The following is a 22,006-nucleotide window of genomic DNA, read 5'->3' on the forward strand; positions in this document are numbered from 1 at the left end:
TCTTGTTTGTGTTTTGTCGTGTTTGTATATTGTTTGTGTTTTATTCTGTTTGTATCTTGTTTGTGTTTTGTCGCCTTTGTATATTGTTTGTCGTGTTTGTATATTGTTTGTGATTTGTCGTGTTCTCCCATTACGGATCTGATCGGCCTCCCTTTCTCTACTGAAGACTGTAATCTAATTAGGAAACTCTTCCTGATAAAACTTAGGTAATTCTTGTGATCAACAGTTAACTATCTATGTTTACGTCACTTCCGCGGAGTGTAGACGTCACTTCCGTGGAAACAGTGCTGATGATAACAGAACCACTATATGCTCCAACCTCTAAATTGTTGTCATTATTTTCTTAGTAAATAGTTGCGAAATGTGTATGAAAGCTTGATATTTAAATGTGTGTCGTTTCTGCCCAGCAGGTAGGGTGTACGAATTGTAGCTGCTGCCCACCCCTGGAATGACTCGTAAGAGGCGACTAAACTTGAGATGTCATCTTTCTTTTCTTACTTAACTAATATCTCCCTTGACAATGCCTCACTTTTGGCCTTTAGTTGAGCGTTCGCCGCTGTGAGAAAGGCTTTGGGTTCTGTCCCCTGACCGAAACTTACTAATATTAGGAGTGGGAAAACTTTTTCGTCGGTTGTGACCGGGTGGGGTGTTCTGTCAGGTGTTTTCGACAGTATGTTCCAATGAGGCAGCACTATAAAGTCGGTGTCGGTTCTTCATTGACCTTAGCTGATGACGTAGGACGATACAAAACCAAACTCACTCAGAAATATATTCTAGCTTGTTGATATACCCAGTGGTTCCTTTGATTCAAGGTCTCATTTTGAGAATGTGATTTAACCCGGTTGGGCCTCTCTCTCTCTCTCTCTCTCTCTCTCTCTCTCTCTCTCTCTCTCTCTCTCTCTCTAGACTACTGTGGCGGGTGTGTTGATAAACAAAAGACGGTACACCTTCATGGAACCCTGGTCCTAATCTCGCGGATGTTTTTCGATGATCTCCATTAAATCCATAACAGTTTTGTTCGTACTGTATTTAGCCATTTTTGTGGATTTTGAAATTACGATTCGATAAGATGTCGACATGCCTCTGCATGCTGAAAAAGAACCGAGATGAGGCCATTTGGTATCTCGGTAATGATGGTCTGGAGTTCTCTTTGGACAGCCATGCTTGTCATCTCAATTATTCAACTGGCGATTTTCATTACTTTAGTTTCCGAAATCTTTTAGCACGTGATAGCATCAAACCATCTAAACAACAATGCCACCACTTACGGCTATATAGGGTGTACTAACATTACCACGGATTGTTACGTATTCACGGTCACTAGCGCGTGCGGGGAACCACTCCATCAAACAACTATGCCATGTCGATACTAGAAATCAAAAAGTCGACTTCCCTTTGTATTCTTGAATTGGGCCGTAACATCCTGATATATAGGAAAGGTTATCGATATGATAGGGTAGCGAGGGTTATATTTACTAGGTATAGAACAGAAGGCCCACTTAACTTACGCCACACAATATGATATCATTATTTATTTATTTCTCAGGCCCCACGGGGTGTTTTAATTGGGTTTTTTCCGTTGTGTCTTTTCTTATGTGCCTGTCAATCATGTGTTTATATCAATGTTTTTGTACATTTCTAAACTTGTGTTTTGATCTATTTTTATTTCAGTTGAACTGTTGTATCATAATACTACAATACATTGTTTCATTCAAAGGTGGTGAATAACGCCAGAAAAAAACCCTATTTTCTAAGGTTGCACATGTTATTGTAATAAAGTATTGTGTTCCGCCGAGTTACACTAAAACTGAAATTATTTGAAAATGTTTATACAGTAAATGTATCCGACATTATCCTCTGTGATAGTGAAATGTTTATACAGTAAATGTATCCGACATTATCCTCTGTGACAGTGAAATGTTTATACAGTAAATGTATCCGACATTATCCTCGATAGTGAAATGTTTATACAGTAAATGTATCCGACATTATCCTCTGTGATAGTGAAATGTTTATACAGTAAATGTATCCGACATTATCCTCTGTGACAGTGAAATGTTTATACAGTAAATGTATCCGACATTATCCTCTGTGATAGTGAAATGTTTATACAGTAAATGTATCAGACATTATCCTCTGTGATAGTGAAATGTTTATACAGTAAATGTATCCGACATTATCCTCGATAGTGAAATGTTTATACAGTAAATGTATCCGACATTATCCTCTGTGATAGTGAAATGTTTATACAGTAAATGTATCCGACATTATCCTCGACAGTGAAATGTTTATACAGTAAATGTATCCGACATTATCCTCTGTGATAGTGAAATGTTTATACAGTAAATGTATCCGACATTATCCTCGATAGTGAAATGTTTATACAGTAAATGTATCCGACATTATCCTCTGTGATAGTGAAATGTTTATACAGTAAATGTATCCGACATTATCCTCTGTGATAGTGAAATGTTTATACAGTAAATGTATCCGACATTATCCTCGATAGTGAAATGTTTATACAGTAAATGTATCCGACATTATCCTCGATAGTGAAATGTTTATACAGTAAATGTATCCGACATTATCCTCGATAGTGAAATGTTTATACAGTAAATGTATCCGACATTATCCTCTGGATAGTGAAATGTTTATACAGTAAATGTATCCGACATTATCCTCTGTGATAGTGAAATGTTTATACAGTAAATGTATCCGACATTATCCTCTGTGATAGTGAAATGTTTATACAGTAAATGTATCCGACATTATCCTCGATAGTGAAATGTTTATACAGTAAATGTATCAGACATTATCCTCTGTGACAGTGAAATGTTTATACAGTAAATGTATCAGACATTATCCTCTGTGACAGTGAAATGTTTATACAGTAAATGTATCAGACATTATCCTCTGTGATAGTGAAATGTTTATACAGTAAATGTATCCGACATTATCCTCTGATAGTGAAATGTTTATACAGTAAATGTATCCGACATTATCCTCGATAGTGAAATGTTTATACAGTAAATGTATCCGACATTATCCTCTGTGATAGTGAAATGTTTATACAGTAAATGTATCAGACATTATCCTCGATAGTGAAATGTTTATACAGTAAATGTATCCGACATTATCCTCGATAGTGAAATGTTTATACAGTAAATGTATCCGACATTATCCTCTGTGATAGTGAAATGTTTATACAGTAAATGTATCAGACATTATCCTCTGTGATAGTGAAATGTTTATACAGTAAATGTATCAGACATTATCCTCGATAGTGAAATGTTTATACAGTAAATGTATCAGACATTATCCTCGATAGTGAAATGTTTATACAGTAAATGTATCCGACATTATCCTCGATAGTGAAATGTTTATACAGTAAATGTATCCGACATTATCCTCTGGATAGTGAAATGTTTATACAGTAAATGTATCCGACATTATCCTCTGTGATAGTGAAATGTTTATACAGTAAATGTATCCGACATTATCCTCTGTGACAGTGAAATGTTTATACAGTAAATGTATCCGACATTATCCTCTGTGATAGTGAAATGTTTATACAGTAAATGTATCAGACATTATCCTCGATAGTGAAATGTTTATACAGTAAATGTATCCGACATTATCCTCTGTGATAGTGAAATGTTTATACAGTAAATGTATCCGACATTATCCTCTGTGATAGTGAAATGTTTATACAGTAAATGTATCAGACATTATCCTCTGTGATAGTGAAATGTTTATACAGTAAATGTATCAGACATTATCCTCTGTGATAGTGAAATGTTTATACAGTAAATGTATCAGACATTATCCTCTGTGACAGTGAAATGTTTATACAGTAAATGTATCAGACATTATCCTCTGTGATAGTGAAATGTTTATACAGTAAATGTATCCGACATTATCCTCTGTGATAGTGAAATGTTTATAGAGTAAATGTATCCGACATTATCCTCTGTGATAGTGAAATGTTTATACAGTAAATGTATCCGACATTATCCTCTGTGATAGTGAAATGTTTATACAGTAAATGTATCAGACATTATCCTCTGTGATAGTGAAATGTTTATACAGTAAATGTATCCGACATTATCCTCTGTGATAGTGAAATGTTTATACAGTAAATGTATCTGACATTATCCTCGATAGTGAAATGTTTATACAGTAAATGTATCACACATTATCCTCTGTGATAGTGAAATGTTTATACAGTAAATGTATCCGACATTATCCTCGATAGTGAAATGTTTATACAGTAAATGTATCAGACATTATCCTCTGTGATAGTGAAATGTTTATACAGTAAATGTATCCGATATTATCCTCTGTGATAGTGAAATGTTTATACAGTAAATGTATCAGACATTATCCTCTGTGATAGTGAAATGTTTATACAGTAAATGTATCCGACATTATCCTCTGTGATAGTGAAATGTTTATACAGTAAATGTATCAGACATTATCCTCGACAGTGAAATGTTTATACAGTAAATGTATCCGACATTATCCTCGATAGTGAAATGTTTATACAGTAAATGTATCCGACATTATCCTCGATAGTGAAATGTTTATACAGTAAATGTATCCGACATTATCCTCTGTGATAGTGAAATGTTTATACAGTAAATGTATACGACATTATCCTCTGTGACAGTGAAATGTTTATACAGTAAATGTATCCGACATTATCCTCGATAGTGAAATGTTTATACAGTAAATGTATCAGACATTATCCTCTGTGATAGTGAAATGTTTATACAGTAAATGTATCAGACATTATCCTCTGTGACAGTGAAATGTTTATACAGTAAATGTATCAGACATTATCCTCTGTGACAGTGAAATGTTTATACAGTAAATGTATCCGACATTATCCTCTGTGATAGTGAAATGTTTATACAGTAAATGTATCCGACATTATCCTCTGTGATAGTGAAATGTTTATACAGTAAATGTATCAGACATTATCCTCTGTGATAGTGAAATGTTTATACAGTAAATGTATCCGACATTATCCTCTGTGATAGTGAAATGTTTATACAGTAAATGTATCAGACATTATCCTCGATAGTGAAATGTTTATACAGTAAATGTATCCGACATTATCCTCGATAGTGAATTGTTTATACAGTAAATGTATCAGACATTATCCTCTGTGATAGTGAAATGTTTATACAGTAAATGTATCAGACATTATCCTCGATAGTGAAATGTTTATACAGTAAATGTATCCGACATTATCCTCGATAGTGAAATGTTTATACAGTAAATGTATCCGACATTATCCTCGATAGTGAAATGTTTATACAGTAAATGTATCCGACATTATCCTCTGTGACAGTGAAATGTTTATACAGTAAATGTATCCGACATTATCCTCTGTGATAGTGAAATGTTTATACAGTAAATGTATCCGACATTATCCTCTGTGATAGTGAAATGTTTATACAGTAAATGTATCCGACATTATCCTCGATAGTGAAATGTTTATACAGTAAATGTATCCGACATTATCCTCGATAGTGAAATGTTTATACAGTAAATGTATCCGACATTATCCTCTGTGATAGTGAAATGTTTATACAGTAAATGTATCAGACATTATCCTCGATAGTGAAATGTTTATACAGTAAATGTATCCGACATTATCCTCGATAGTGAAATGTTTATACAGTAAATGTATCAGACATTATCCTCGATAGTGAAATGTTTATACAGTAAATGTATCAGACATTATCCTCGATAGTGAAATGTTTATACAGTAAATGTATCCGACATTATCCTCTGTGATAGTGAAATGTTTATACAGTAAATGTATCCGACATTATCCTCTGTGATAGTGAAATGTTTATACAGTAAATGTATCCGACATTATCCTCTGTGATAGTGAAATGTTTATACAGTAAATGTATCAGACATTATCCTCTGTGATAGTGAAATGTTTATACAGTAAATGTATCCGACATTATCCTCTGTGACAGTGAAATGTTTATACAGTAAATGTATCCGACATTATCCTCTGTGATAGTGAAATGTTTATACAGTAAATGTATCAGACATTATCCTCGATAGTGAAATGTTTATACAGTAAATGTATCCGACATTATCCTCTGTGATAGTGAAATGTTTATACAGTAAATGTATCCGACATTATCCTCTGTGATAGTGAAATGTTTATACAGTAAATGTATCAGACATTATCCTCTGTGATAGTGAAATGTTTATACAGTAAATGTATCAGACATTATCCTCTGTGATAGTGAAATGTTTATACAGTAAATGTATCAGACATTATCCTCTGTGACAGTGAAATGTTTATACAGTAAATGTATCAGACATTATCCTCTGTGATAGTGAAATGTTTATACAGTAAATGTATCCGACATTATCCTCTGTGATAGTGAAATGTTTATAGAGTAAATGTATCCGACATTATCCTCTGTGATAGTGAAATGTTTATACAGTAAATGTATCCGACATTATCCTCTGTGATAGTGAAATGTTTATACAGTAAATGTATCAGACATTATCCTCTGTGATAGTGAAATGTTTATACAGTAAATGTATCCGACATTATCCTCTGTGATAGTGAAATGTTTATACAGTAAATGTATCCGACATTATCCTCTGGATAGTGAAATGTTTATACAGTAAATGTATCCGACATTATCCTCGATAGTGAAATGTTTATACAGTAAATGTATCCGACATTATCCTCTGTGATAGTGAAATGTTTATACAGTAAATGTATCCGACATTATCCTCGATAGTGAAATGTTTATACAGTAAATGTATCCGACATTATCCTCTGTGATAGTGAAATGTTTATACAGTAAATGTATCCGACATTATCCTCTGTGATAGTGAAATGTTTATACAGTAAATGTATCAGACATTATCCTCTGTGATAGTGAAATGTTTATACAGTAAATGTATCAGACATTATCCTCTGTGATAGTGAAATGTTTATACAGTAAATGTATCAGACATTATCCTCGACAGTGAAATGTTTATACAGTAAATGTATCCGACATTATCCTCGATAGTGAAATGTTTATACAGTAAATGTATCCGACATTATCCTCGATAGTGAAATGTTTATACAGTAAATGTATCCGACATTATCCTCTGTGATAGTGAAATGTTTATACAGTAAATGTATCCGACATTATCCTCTGTGACAGTGAAATGTTTATACAGTAAATGTATCCGACATTATCCTCGATAGTGAAATGTTTATACAGTAAATGTATCAGACATTATCCTCTGTGATAGTGAAATGTTTATACAGTAAATGTATCAGACATTATCCTCTGTGACAGTGAAATGTTTATACAGTAAATGTATCAGACATTATCCTCTGTGACAGTGAAATGTTTATACAGTAAATGTATCCGACATTATCCTCTGTGATAGTGAAATGTTTATACAGTAAATGTATCCGACATTATCCTCTGTGATAGTGAAATGTTTATACAGTAAATGTATCAGACATTATCCTCTGTGATAGTGAAATGTTTATACAGTAAATGTATCCGACATTATCCTCTGTGATAGTGAAATGTTTATACAGTAAATGTATCAGACATTATCCTCGATAGTGAAATGTTTATACAGTAAATGTATCCGACATTATCCTCGATAGTGAATTGTTTATACAGTAAATGTATCAGACATTATCCTCTGTGATAGTGAAATGTTTATACAGTAAATGTATCAGACATTATCCTCGATAGTGAAATGTTTATACAGTAAATGTATCCGACATTATCCTCGATAGTGAAATGTTTATACAGTAAATGTATCCGACATTATCCTCGATAGTGAAATGTTTATACAGTAAATGTATCCGACATTATCCTCTGTGACAGTGAAATGTTTATACAGTAAATGTATCCGACATTATCCTCTGTGATAGTGAAATGTTTATACAGTAAATGTATCCGACATTATCCTCTGTGATAGTGAAATGTTTATACAGTAAATGTATCAGACATTATCCTGTGTGATAGTGAAATGTTTATACAGTAAATGTATCCGACATTATCCTCGATAGTGAAATGTTTATACAGTAAATGTATCAGACATTATCCTCGATAGTGAAATGTTTATACAGTAAATGTATCAGACATTATCCTCGATAGTGAAATGTTTATACAGTAAATGTATCAGACATTATCCTCGATAGTGAAATGTTTATACAGTAAATGTATCCGACATTATCCTCGATAGTGAAATGTTTATACAGTAAATGTATCAGACATTATCCTCTGTGATAGTGAAATGTTTATATAGTAAATGTATCAGACATTATCCTCGATAGTGAAATGTTTATACAGTAAATGTATCAGACATTATCCTCGATAGTGAAATGTTTATACAGTAAATGTATCCGACATTATCCTCTGTGATAGTGAAATGTTTATACAGTAAATGTATCAGACATTATCCTCGATAGTGAAATGTTTATACAGTAAATGTATCAGACATTATCCTCGATAGTGAAATGTTTATACAGTAAATGTATCAGACATTATCCTCGATAGTGAAATGTTTATACAGTAAATGTATCAGACATTATCCTCTGTGATAGTGAAATGTTTATATAGTAAATGTATCAGACATTATCCTCGATAGTGAAATGTTTATACAGTAAATGTATCAGACATTATCCTCGATAGTGAAATGTTTATACAGTAAATGTATCCGACATTATCCTCTGTGATAGTGAAATGTTTATACAGTAAATGTATCAGACATTATCCTCGATAGTGAAATGTTTATACAGTAAATGTATCAGACATTATCCTCGATAGTGAAATGTTTATACAGTAAATGTATCAGACATTATCCTCGATAGTGAAATGTTTATACAGTAAATGTATCCGACATTATCCTCGATAGTGAAATGTTTATACAGTAAATGTATCAGACATTATCCTCGATAGTGAAATGTTTATACAGTAAATGTATCCGACATTATCCTCGATAGTGAAATGTTTATACAGTAAATGTATCCGACATTATCCTCGATAGTGAAATGTTTATACAGTAAATGTATCAGACATTATCCTCGATAGTGAAATGTTTATACAGTAAATGTATCAGACATTATCCTCGATAGTGAAATGTTTATACAGTAAATGTATCAGACATTATCCTCTGTGACAGTGAAATGTTTATACAGTAAATGTATCAGACATTATCCTCTGTGATAGTGAAATGTTTATACAGTAAATGTATCCGACATTATCCTCGATAGTGAAATGTTTATACAGTAAATGTATCCGACATTATCCTCGATAGTGAAATGTTTATACAGTAAATGTATCCGACATTATCCTCTGTGATAGTGAAATGTTTATATAGTAAATGTATCAGACATTATCCTCGATAGTGAAATGTTTATACAGTAAATGTATCAGACATTATCCTCTGTGATAGTGAAATGTTTATACAGTAAATGTATCAGACATTATCCTCTGTGACAGTGAAATGTTTATACAGTAAATGTATCAGACATTATCCTCTGTGACAGTGAAATGTTTATACAGTAAATGTATCCGACATTATCCTCTGTGATAGTGAAATGTTTATACAGTAAATGTATCCGACATTATCCTCGATAGTGAATTGTTTATACAGTAAATGTATCAGACATTATCCTCTGTGATAGTGAAATGTTTATACAGTAAATGTATCAGACATTATCCCCGATAGTGAAATGTTTATACAGTAAATGTATCCGACATTATCCTCGATAGTGAAATGTTTATACAGTAAATGTATCCGACATTATCCTCGATAGTGAAATGTTTATACAGTAAATGTATCCGACATTATCCTCGATAGTGAAATGTTTATACAGTAAATGTATCCGACATTATCCTCTGTGACAGTGAAATGTTTATACAGTAAATGTATCCGACATTATCCTCTGTGATAGTGAAATGTTTATACAGTAAATGTATCCGACATTATCCTCTGTGATAGTGAAATGTTTATACAGTAAATGTATCAGACATTATCCTGTGTGATAGTGAAATGTTTATACAGTAAATGTATCCGACATTATCCTCGATAGTGAAATGTTTATACAGTAAATGTATCAGACATTATCCTCGATAGTGAAATGTTTATACAGTAAATGTATCAGACATTATCCTCGATAGTGAAATGTTTATACAGTAAATGTATCAGACATTATCCTCGATAGTGAAATGTTTATACAGTAAATGTATCCGACATTATCCTCGATAGTGAAATGTTTATACAGTAAATGTATCAGACATTATCCTCGATAGTGAAATGTTTATACAGTAAATGTATCAGACATTATCCTCGATAGTGAAATGTTTATACAGTAAATGTATCAGACATTATCCTCTGTGACAGTGAAATGTTTATACAGTAAATGTATCCGACATTATCCTCTGTGATAGTGAAATGTTTATATAGTAAATGTATCAGACATTATCCTCGATAGTGAAATGTTTATACAGTAAATGTATCAGACATTATCCTCGATAGTGAAATGTTTATACAGTAAATGTATCCGACATTATCCTCTGTGATAGTGAAATGTTTATACAGTAAATGTATCAGACATTATCCTCGATAGTGAAATGTTTATACAGTAAATGTATCAGACATTATCCTCGATAGTGAAATGTTTATACAGTAAATGTATCAGACATTATCCTCGATAGTGAAATGTTTATACAGTAAATGTATCCGACATTATCCTCGATAGTGAAATGTTTATACAGTAAATGTATCAGACATTATCCTCGATAGTGAAATGTTTATACAGTAAATGTATCCGACATTATCCTCGATAGTGAAATGTTTATACAGTAAATGTATCCGACATTATCCTCGATAGTGAAATGTTTATACAGTAAATGTATCAGACATTATCCTCGATAGTGAAATGTTTATACAGTAAATGTATCAGACATTATCCTCGATAGTGAAATGTTTATACAGTAAATGTATCAGACATTATCCTCGATAGTGAAATGTTTATACAGTAAATGTATCAGACATTATCCTCTGTGATAGTGAAATGTTTATACAGTAAATGTATCCGACATTATCCTCTGTGACAGTGAAATGTTTATACAGTAAATGTATCAGACATTATCCTCTGTGATAGTGAAATATTTATACAGTAAATGTATCCGACATTATCCTCGATAGTGAAATGTTTATACAGTAAATGTATCCGACATTATCCTCGATAGTGAAATGTTTATACAGTAAATGTATCCGACATTATCCTCTGTGATAGTGAAATGTTTATATAGTAAATGTATCAGACATTATCCTCGATAGTGAAATGTTTATACAGTAAATGTATCAGACATTATCCTCGATAGTGAAATGTTTATACAGTAAATGTATCCGACATTATCCTCTGTGATAGTGAAATGTTTATACAGTAAATGTATCAGACATTATCCTCGATAGTGAAATGTTTATACAGTAAATGTATCAGACATTATCTTCTGTGATAGTGAAATGTTTATACAGTAAATGTATCCGACATTATCCTCTGTGACAGTGAAATGTTTATACAGTAAATGTATCCGACATTATCCTCTGTGATAGTGAAATGTTTATACAGTAAATGTATCAGACATTATCCTCGATAGTGAAATGTTTATACAGTAAATGTATCCGACATTATCCTCGATAGTGAAATGTTTATACAGTAAATGTATCAGACATTATCCTCTGTGATAGTGAAATGTTTATACAGTAAATGTATCAGACATTATCCTCTGTGACAGTGAAATGTTTATACAGTAAATGTATCAGACATTATCCTCTGTGATAGTGAAATGTTTATACAGTAAATGTATCCGACATTATCCTCGATAGTGAAATGTTTATACAGTAAATGTATCCGACATTATCCTTTGTGATAGTGAAATGTTTATACAGTAAATGTATCAGACATTATCCTCTGTGATAGTGAAATGTTTATACAGTAAATGTATACGACATTATCCTCGATAGTGAAATGTTTATACAGTAAATGTATCTGACATTATCCTCTGTGATAGTGAAATGTTTATACAGTAAATGTATCCGACATTATCCTTTGTGATAGTTACTCGTGTTTGATACTAGATAATATATTGCCGAACGTTAATAAATGAACTATGCATTAATATCTCGTAGGAATTAATCCTTTAAAATGTTGGAAATTCCGTTCCGTAAATTACCGGTAAAATTGTGATTTGGGTTTTCAATTACATTCGTATATGCATCTGATCTACATAAACATTATCAGCTAAGTAAACACGCCCATGGTGTGGTATATAATTAGGCAATTTACAGCATTATAAATCTCCTGTAATATTAGGAAATGTTATGATCGATTTTGCTCAATTGCAGTATTGACAATAGCAAATCTTACGTAATGTTTTTGTTTCAGCCATTTTTATTTTCTATTAATACATTGTGAATTATCAATTATGCCGTCTGTAGTTTTCAATTAATTTCTGGAGGTTGGGATTGAATTACCTTTCCTTGATGTAGTTATATACACAATGAATACGATGTTTGTGTTTGAAATCATGTAATTCAGTGTGTCTGATGTAATTATCAATGTACATTGTTATTACAGCCGGGTTATCACACAGCCAAACAAACACACAAACAAACAAACAACCGAATAAACAGACACATAATCAAACAAACAAACAACCGAATAAACAGACACACAAACAAACAAACAAACAACCGAATCAACAGACAAACAAACAAACACACAAACAAACAAACAACCGAATAAACAGACACATAATCAAACAAACAAACAACCGAATAAACAGACACACAAACAAACAAACAAACAACCGAATAAACAGACACACAAACAAACAAACAAACAAACACACAAACAAACAAACAACCGAATAAACAGACAAACAAACAAACAAACAAACAAACAAACAACCGAATAAACAGACAAACAAACAAACAAACAAACAGACAAACAAACAAACAAACAAACAACCGAATAAACAGACAAACAAACAAACAAACAAACAAACAAATAAACAGACAAACAAACAAACAAACAAACAACCGAATAAACAGACACACAAACAAACAAACAAACAACCGAATAATCAAACAAACAAACAAACAAACAAACAAACAACCGAATAAACAGACAAACAAACAAACAAACACACAAGCAAACACATAATCAAACAAACACAGCCCGATGCCGATGCATTTCTGTCGTTGTTTTATTCTATCCGAGGTCACGTGATCCTCTGTTTAATCATCAGATAGACGAGCGGCTAACAGATGCTCTACAGACGACAATCAACGACGATTACGGAGGCGCTGAAGTCACCAATAGAATTTCTAACGCCTGGAACTACGCCTTCGTTACAGTATGTGTAATGTTTATATAATCCCTAACGCCTGGAACTACGCCTTCGTTACAGTATGTGTAATGTTTATATAATCCCTAACGCCTGGAACTACACCTTCGTTACAGTATGTGTAATGTTTATAGAATCTCTAACGCCTGGAACTACGCCTTCGTTACAGTATGTGTAATGTTTATAGAATCTCTAACGCCTGGAACTACGCCTTCGTTACAGTATGTGTAATGTTTATATAATCTCTAACGCCTGGTACTACGCCTTCGTTACAGTATGTGTAATGTTTATATAATCTCTAACGCCTGGTACTACGCCTTCGTTACAGTATGTGTAATGTTTATATAATCTCTAACGCCTGGTACTACGCCTTCGTTACAGTATGTGTAATGTTTATATAATCCCTAACGCCTGGTACTACGCCTTCGTTACAGTATGTGTAATGTTTATATAATCCCTAACGCCTGGTACTACGCCTTCGTTACAGTATGTGTAATGTTTATAGACAATTTAGGGGATAGTTATATCCTGAATGGTGACTACAAGCCGCCACCTCTAGACAGACATTCGGGATGGGGAGGCTGAGGTTGGTTCCGAGTTCCGAGTTCCGTTTTACTTACAAGAATCGAGGATTATGTCAAATTACATTCATTCGTATGTCTTATTTATTATCTAATCTATTTAATATATTGTCATATTAATAATGATTTTATTGCAATTAACGGTTCATAATCCAACAATGTAGTAGTTTCGATCGAAAAAAGCGGTGATCAGCATCAACATTTGATAAAGAAAACCTAGATACGGACGAATAGTTAACTGTAGAGGGCGACGACATTATAGCTGTTCCTGACACTAAAGACAGTAACGATAGTTAACTGTAGAGGGCGACGACATTATAGCTGTTCCTGACACTAAAGACAGTAACGATAGTTAACTGTAGAGGGCGACGACATTATAGCTGTTCCTTACACTAAAGACAGTAACTATAGTTAACTGTAGAGGGTGACGACATTATAGCTGTTCCTTACACTTAGGACAGTAACGATAGTTAACTGTAGTGGGCGACGACATTATAGCTGTTCCTGACACTAAAGACAGTAACGATAGTTAACTGTAGAGGGCGACGACATTATAGCTGTTCCTTACACTAAAGACAGTAACGATAGTTAACTGTAGAGGGTGACGACATTATAGCTGTTCCTGACACTAAAGACAGTAACGATAGTTAACTGTAGAGGGTGACGACATTATAGCTGTTCCTTACACTAAAGACAGTAACGATAGTTAACTGTAGAGGACGACGACATTATAGCTGTTCCTTACACTTAGGACAGTAACGATAGTTAACTGTAGAGGGTGACGACATTATAGCTGTTCCTGACACTTAGGACAGTAACGATAGTTAACTGTAGAGGGTGACGACATTATAGCTGTTCCTGACACTAAGGACAGTAACGATAGTTAACTGTAGAGGGTGACGACATTATAGCTGTTCCTGACACTTAGGACAGTAACGATAGTTAACTGTAGAGGGTGACGACATTATAGCTGTTCCTGACACTAAAGACAGTAACGATAGTTAACTGTAGAGGGTGACGACATTATAGCTGTTCCTGACACTAAAGACAGTAACGATAGTTAACTGTAGAGGGTGACGACATTATAGCTGTTCCTTACACTAAAGACAGTAACGATAGTTAACTGTAGAGGACGACGACATTATAGCTGTTCCTTACACTTAGGACAGTAACGATAGTTAACTGTAGAGGGTGACGACATTATAGCTGTTCCTTACACTAAAGACAGTAACGATAGTTAACTGTAGAGGGTGACGACATTATAGCTGTTCCTGACACTTAGGACAGTAACGATAGTTAACTGTAGAGGACGACGACATTATAGCTGTTCCTTACACTTAGGACAGTAACGATAGTTAACTGTAGTGGGTGACGACATTATAGCTGTTCCTGACACTAAAGACAGTAACGATAGTTAACTGTAGAGGGTGACGACATTATAGCTGTTCCTTACACTAAAGACAGTAACGATAGTTAACTGTAGAGGGCGACGACATTATAGCTGTTCCTGACACTAAAGACAGTAACGATAGTTAACTGTAGAGGGTGACGACATTATAGCTGTTCCTGACACTTAGGACAGTAACGATAGTTAACTGTAGAGGGTGACGACATTATAGCTGTTCCTGACACTAAAGACAGTAACGATAGTTAACTGTAGAGGGTGACGACATTATAGCTGTTCCTTACACTAAAGACAGTAACGATAGTTAACTGTAGAGGACGACGACATTATAGCTGTTCCTTACACTTAGGACAGTAACGATAGTTAACTGTAGAGGGTGACGACATTATAGCTGTTCCTTACACTAAAGACAGTAACGATAGTTAACTGTAGAGGGTGACGACATTATAGCTGTTCCTGACACTTAGGACAGTAACGATAGTTAACTGTAGAGGACGACGACATTATAGCTGTTCCTTACACTTAGGACAGTAACGATAGTTAACTGTAGTGGGTGACGACATTATAGCTGTTCCTGACACTAAAGACAGTAACGATAGTTAACTGTAGAGGGTGACGACATTATAGCTGTTCCTTACACTAAAGACAGTAACGATAGTTAACTGTAGAGGGCGACGACATTATAGCTGTTCCTGACACTAAAGACAGTAACGATAGTTAACTGTAGAGGGTGACGACATTATAGCTGTTCCTGACACTTAGGACAGTAACGATAGTTAACTGTAGAGGGTGACGACATTATAGCTGTTCCTGACACTAAAGACAGTAACGATAGTTAACTGTAGAGGGTGACGACATTATAGCTGTTCCTGACACTAAAGACAGTAACGATAGTTAACTGTAGAGGGTGACGACATTATAGCTGTTCCTTACACTAAAGACAGTAACGATAGTTAACTGTAGAGGGTGACGACATTATAGCTGTTCCTGACACTAAAGACAGTAACGATAGTTAACTGTAGAGGACGACGACATTATAGCTGTTCCTGACACTAAAGACAGTAACGATAGTTAACTGTAGAGGGCGACGACATTATAGCTGTTCCTTACACTAAAGACAGTAACGATAGTTAACTGTAGAGGGTGACGACATTATAGCTGTTCCTTACACTAAAGACAGTAACGATAGTTAACTGTAGAGGGTGACGACATTATAGCTGTTCCTGACACTTAGGACAGTAACGATAGTTAACTGTAGAGGGTGACGACATTATAGCTGTTCCTGACACTTAGGACAGTAACGATAGTTAACTGTAGAGGGTGACGACATTATAGCTGTTCCTGACACTTAGGACAGTAACGATAGTTAACTGTAGAGGGTGACGACATTATAGCTGTTCCTGACACTAAAGACAGTAACGATAGTTAACTGTAGAGGGTGACGACATTATAGCTGTTCCTGACACTAAAGACAGTAACGATAGTTAACTGTAGAGGGTGACGACATTATAGCTGTTCCTTACACTAAAGACAGTAACGATAGTTAACTGTAGAGGGTGACGACATTATAGCTGTTCCTGACACTAAAGACAGTAACGATAGTTAACTGTAGAGGACGACGACATTATAGCTGTTCCTGACACTAAAGACAGTAACGATAGTTAACTGTAGAGGGCGACGACATTATAGCTGTTCCTTACACTAAAGACAGTAACGATAGTTAACTGTAGAGGGTGACGACATTATAGCTGTTCCTTACACTAAAGACAGTAACGATAGTTAACTGTAGAGGGTGACGACATTATAGCTGTTCCTGACACTAAAGACAGTAACGATAGTTAACTGTAGAGGGTGACGACATTATAGCTGTTCCTGACACTTAGGACAGTAACGATAGTTAACTGTAGAGGACGACGACATTATAGCTGTTCCTGACACTAAAGACAGTAACGATAGTTAACTGTAGAGGGTGACGACATTATAGCTGTTCCTTACACTTAGGACAGTAACGATAGTTAACTGTAGAGGGTGACGACATTATAGCTGTTCCTGACAGTAACGATAGTTAACTGTAGAGGGTGACGACATTATAGCTGTTCCTTACACTTAGGACAGTAACGATAGTTAACTGTAACGACATTATAGCTGTTCCTAACACTTAGGACAGTAACGATAGTTAACTGTAGAGGACGACGACATTATAGCTGTTCCTGACACTAAAGACAGTAACGATAGTTAACTGTAGAGGGTGACGACATTATAGCTGTTCCTTACACTTAGGACAGTAACGATAGTTAACTGTAGAGGGTGACGACATTATAGCTGTTCCTGACACTAAGGACAGTAACGATAGTTAACTGTAGAGGGTGACGACATTATTGCTGTTCCTGACACTAAAGACAGTAACGATAGTTAACTGTAGAGGGTGACGACATTATAGCTGTTCCTGACACTTAGGACAGTAACGATAGTTAACTGTAGAGGGCGGCGACATTATAGCTGTTCCTTACACTAAAGACAGTAACGATAGTTAACTGTAGAGGGTGACGACATTATAGCTGTTCCTGACACTAAAGACAGTAACGATAGTTAACTGTAGAGGGTGACGACATTATAGCTGTTCCTGACACTAAAGACAGTAACGATAGTTAACTGTAGAGGGTGACGACATTATAGCTGTTCCTGACACTAAAGACAGTAACGATAGTTAACTGTAGAGGGCGACGACATTATAGCTGTTCCTTACACTAAAGACAGTAACGATAATTAACTGTAGAGGGCGACGACATTATAGCTGTTCCTGACACTAAAGACAGTAACGATAGTTAACTGTAGAGGGTGACGACATTATAGCTGTTCCTGACACTAAAGACAGTAACGATAGTTAACTGTAGAGGGTGACGACATTATAGCTGTTCCTGACACTAAGGACAGTAACGATAGTTAACTGTAGAGGGCGACGACATTATAGCTGTTCCTAACACTTAGGACAGTAACGATAGTGAACTGTAGAGGGTGACGACATTATAGCTGTTCCTTACACTAAAGACAGTAACGATAGTTAACTGTGGGGGCGACGACATTATAGCTGTTCCTTACACTAAAGACAGTAACGATAGTTAACTGTAGAGGGTGACGACATTATAGCTGTTCCTGACACTTAGGACAGTAACGATAGTTAACTGTAGAGGGTGACGACATTATAGCTGTTCCTGACACTTAGGACAGTAACGATAGTTAACTGTAGAGGGCGACGACATTATAGCTGTTCCTGACACTTAGGACAGTGACGATAGTTAACTGTAGAGGGTGACGACATTATAGCTGTTCCTGACACTTAGGACAGTAACGATAGTTAACTGTAGAGGGTGACGACATTATAGCTGTTCCTTACACTAAAGACAGTAACGATAGTTAACTGTAGAGGGCGACGACATTATAGCTGTTCCTGACACTTAGGACAGCAACGATAGTTAACTGTAGAGGGTGACGACATTATAGCTGTTCCTGACACTAAAGACAGTAACGATAGTTAACTGTAGAGGGTGACGACATTATAGCTGTTCCTGACACTAAAGACAGTAACGATAGTTAACTGTAGAGGGTGACGACATTATAGCTGTTCCTGACACTAAAGACAGTAACGATAGTTAACTGTAGAGGGCGACGACATTATAGCTGTTCCTTACACTTAGGACAGTAACGATAGTTAACTGTAGAGGGTGACGACATTATAGCTGTTCCTGACACTAAAGACAGTAACGATAGTTAACTGTAGAGGGTGACGACATTATAGCTGTTCCTGACACTAAGGACAGTAACGATAGTTAACTGTAGAGGGCGACGACATTATAGCTGTTCCTTACACTTAGGACAGTAACGATAGTTAACTGTAGAGGGTGACGACATTATAGCTGTTCCTTACACTAAAGACAGTAACGATAGTTAACTGTAGAGGGTGACGACATTATAGCTGTTCCTTACACTAAAGACAGTAACGATAGTTAACTGTAGAGGGTGACGACATTATAGCTGTTCCTGACACTAAGGACAGTAACGATAGTTAACTGTAGAGGGTGACGACATTATAGCTGTTCCTGACACTAAAGACAGTAACGATAGTTAACTGTAGAGGGTGACGACATTATAGCTGTTCCTGACACTAAAGACAGTAACGATAGTTAACTGTAGAGGGTGACGACATTATAGCTGTTCCTTACACTAAAGACAGTAACGATAGTTAACTGTAGAGGGCGACGACATTATAGCTGTTCCTTACACTTAGGACAGTAACGATAGTTAACTGTAGAGGGTGACGACATTATAGCTGTTCCTGACACTAAAGACAGTAACGATAGTTAACTGTAGAGGGTGACGACATTATAGCTGTTCCTGACACTAAAGACAGTAACGATAGTTAACTGTAGAGGGTGACGACATTATAGCTGTTCCTTACACTAAAGACAGTAACGATAGTTAACTGTAGAGGGTGACGACATTATAGCTGTTCCTGACACTTAGGACAGTAACGATAGTTAACTGTAGAGGACGACATTATAGCTGTTCCTTACACTAAAGACAGTAACTATAGTTAACTGTAGAGGGTGACGACATTATAGCTGTTCCTGACACTAAAGACAGTAACGATAGTTAACTGTAGAGGACGACGACATTATAGCTGTTCCTTACACTTAGGACAGTAACGATAGTTAACTGTAGTGGGTGACGACATTATAGCTGTTCCTGACACTAAAGACAGTAACGATAGTTAACTGTAGAGGGTGACGACATTATAGCTGTTCCTTACACTAAAGACAGTAACGATAGTTAACTGTAGAGGACGACGACATTATAGCTGTTCCTGACACTAAAGACAGTAACGATAGTTAACTGTAGAGGGTGACGACATTATAGCTGTTCCTTACACTAAAGACAGTAACGATAGTTAACTGTAGAGGGTGACGACATTATAGCTGTTCCTGACACTAAAGACAGTAACGATAGTTAACTGTAAACGGTGACGACATTATAGCTGTTCCTTACACTTAGGACAGTAACGATAGTTAACTGTAACGACATTATAGCTGTTCCTAACACTTAGGACAGTAACGATAGTTAACTGTAGAGGGTGACGACATTATAGCTGTTCCTAACACTAAGGACAGTAACGATAGTTAACTGTAGAGGGTGACGACATTATAGCTGTTCCTTACACTTAGGACAGTAACGATAGTTAACTGTAGTGGGTGACGACATTATAGCTGTTTCTGACACTAAAGACAGTAACGATAGTTAACTGTAGAGGGCGACGACATTATAGCTGTTCCTGACACTAAAGACAGTAACGATAGTTAACTGTAGAGGGTGACGACATTATAGCTGTTCCTTACACTTAGGACAGTAACGATAGTTAACTATAGAGGGTGACGACATTATAGCTGTTCCTGACACTAAAGACAGTAACGATAGTTAACTGTAGAGGGTGACGACATTATAGCTGTTCCTTACACTTAGGACAGTAACGATAGTTAACTATAGAGGGTGACGACATTATAGCTGTTCCTGACACTAAAGACAGTAACGATAGTTAACTGTAGAGGGTGACGACATTATAGCTGTTCCTTACACTAAAGACAGTAACGATAGTTAACTGTAGAGGGTGACGACATTATAGCTGTTCCTGACACTAAAGACAGTAACGATAGTTAACTGTAGAGGGTGACGACATTATAGCTGTTCCTTACACTAAAGACAGTAACGATAGTTAACTGTTGAGGGCGACGACATTATAGCTGTTCCTTACACTTACGATAGTTAACTATAGAGGACGGCGACATTATAGCTGTTCCTTACACTAAAGACAGTAACGATAGTTAACTGTAGAGGACGACGACATTATAGCTGTTCCTGACACTAAAGACAGTAACGATAGTTAACTGTAGAGGGTGACGATATTATAGCTGTTCCTGACACTAAAGACAGTAACGATAGTTAACTGTAGAGGGTGACGACATTATAGCTGTTCCTGACACTAAAGACAGTAACGATAGTTAACTGTAGAGGACGACGACATTATAGCTGTTCCTGACACTAAAGACAGTAACGATAGTTAACTGTAGAGGGTGACGACATTATAGCTGTTCCTTACACTAAAGACAGTAACGATAGTTAACTGTAGAGGGTGACGACATTATAGCTGTTCCTGACACTTAGGACAGTAACGATAGTTAACTGTAGAGGATGACGACATTATAGCTGTTCCTGACACTAAGGACAGTAACGATAGTTAACTGTAGAGGGTGACGACATTATAGCTGTTCCTGACACTAAAGACAGTAACGATAGTTAACTGTAGAGGGTGACGACATTATAGCTGTTCCTGACACTAAGGACAGTAACGATAGTTAACTGTAAACGGTGACGACATTATAGCTGTTCCTTACACTAAAGACAGTAACGATAGTTAACTGTAGAGGGCGACGACATTATAGCTGTTCCTTACAGTACAAACGTGGTATATATATACAGTTTGTTGTGGTATAGACACAGTTTGTTGTGGTATAGACACAGTTTGTTGTGGTATAGATACAGTTTGT

General features: G+C 35.5%; 1 protein-coding gene across 1 annotated transcript in view; it reads left to right on the forward strand.

Moving 5' to 3' along the window:
* The window catches only part of LOC117341339 (tetraspanin-1-like), a 56,229-nt gene that overhangs the window by 14,091 nt on the left and 20,132 nt on the right, over window positions 1–22,006 (forward strand). Inside the window, exon 4 of the mRNA XM_033903199.1 lies at window positions 13,326–13,433. Within this exon, the coding sequence (XP_033759090.1) occupies window positions 13,326–13,433 (108 nt within the window). The remainder of the gene's footprint in view (window positions 1–13,325; window positions 13,434–22,006) is intronic.

Source organism: Pecten maximus, chromosome 13 (assembly GCF_902652985.1).
Source record: "Pecten maximus chromosome 13, xPecMax1.1, whole genome shotgun sequence".
Taxonomy (NCBI): domain Eukaryota; kingdom Metazoa; phylum Mollusca; class Bivalvia; order Pectinida; family Pectinidae; genus Pecten; species Pecten maximus.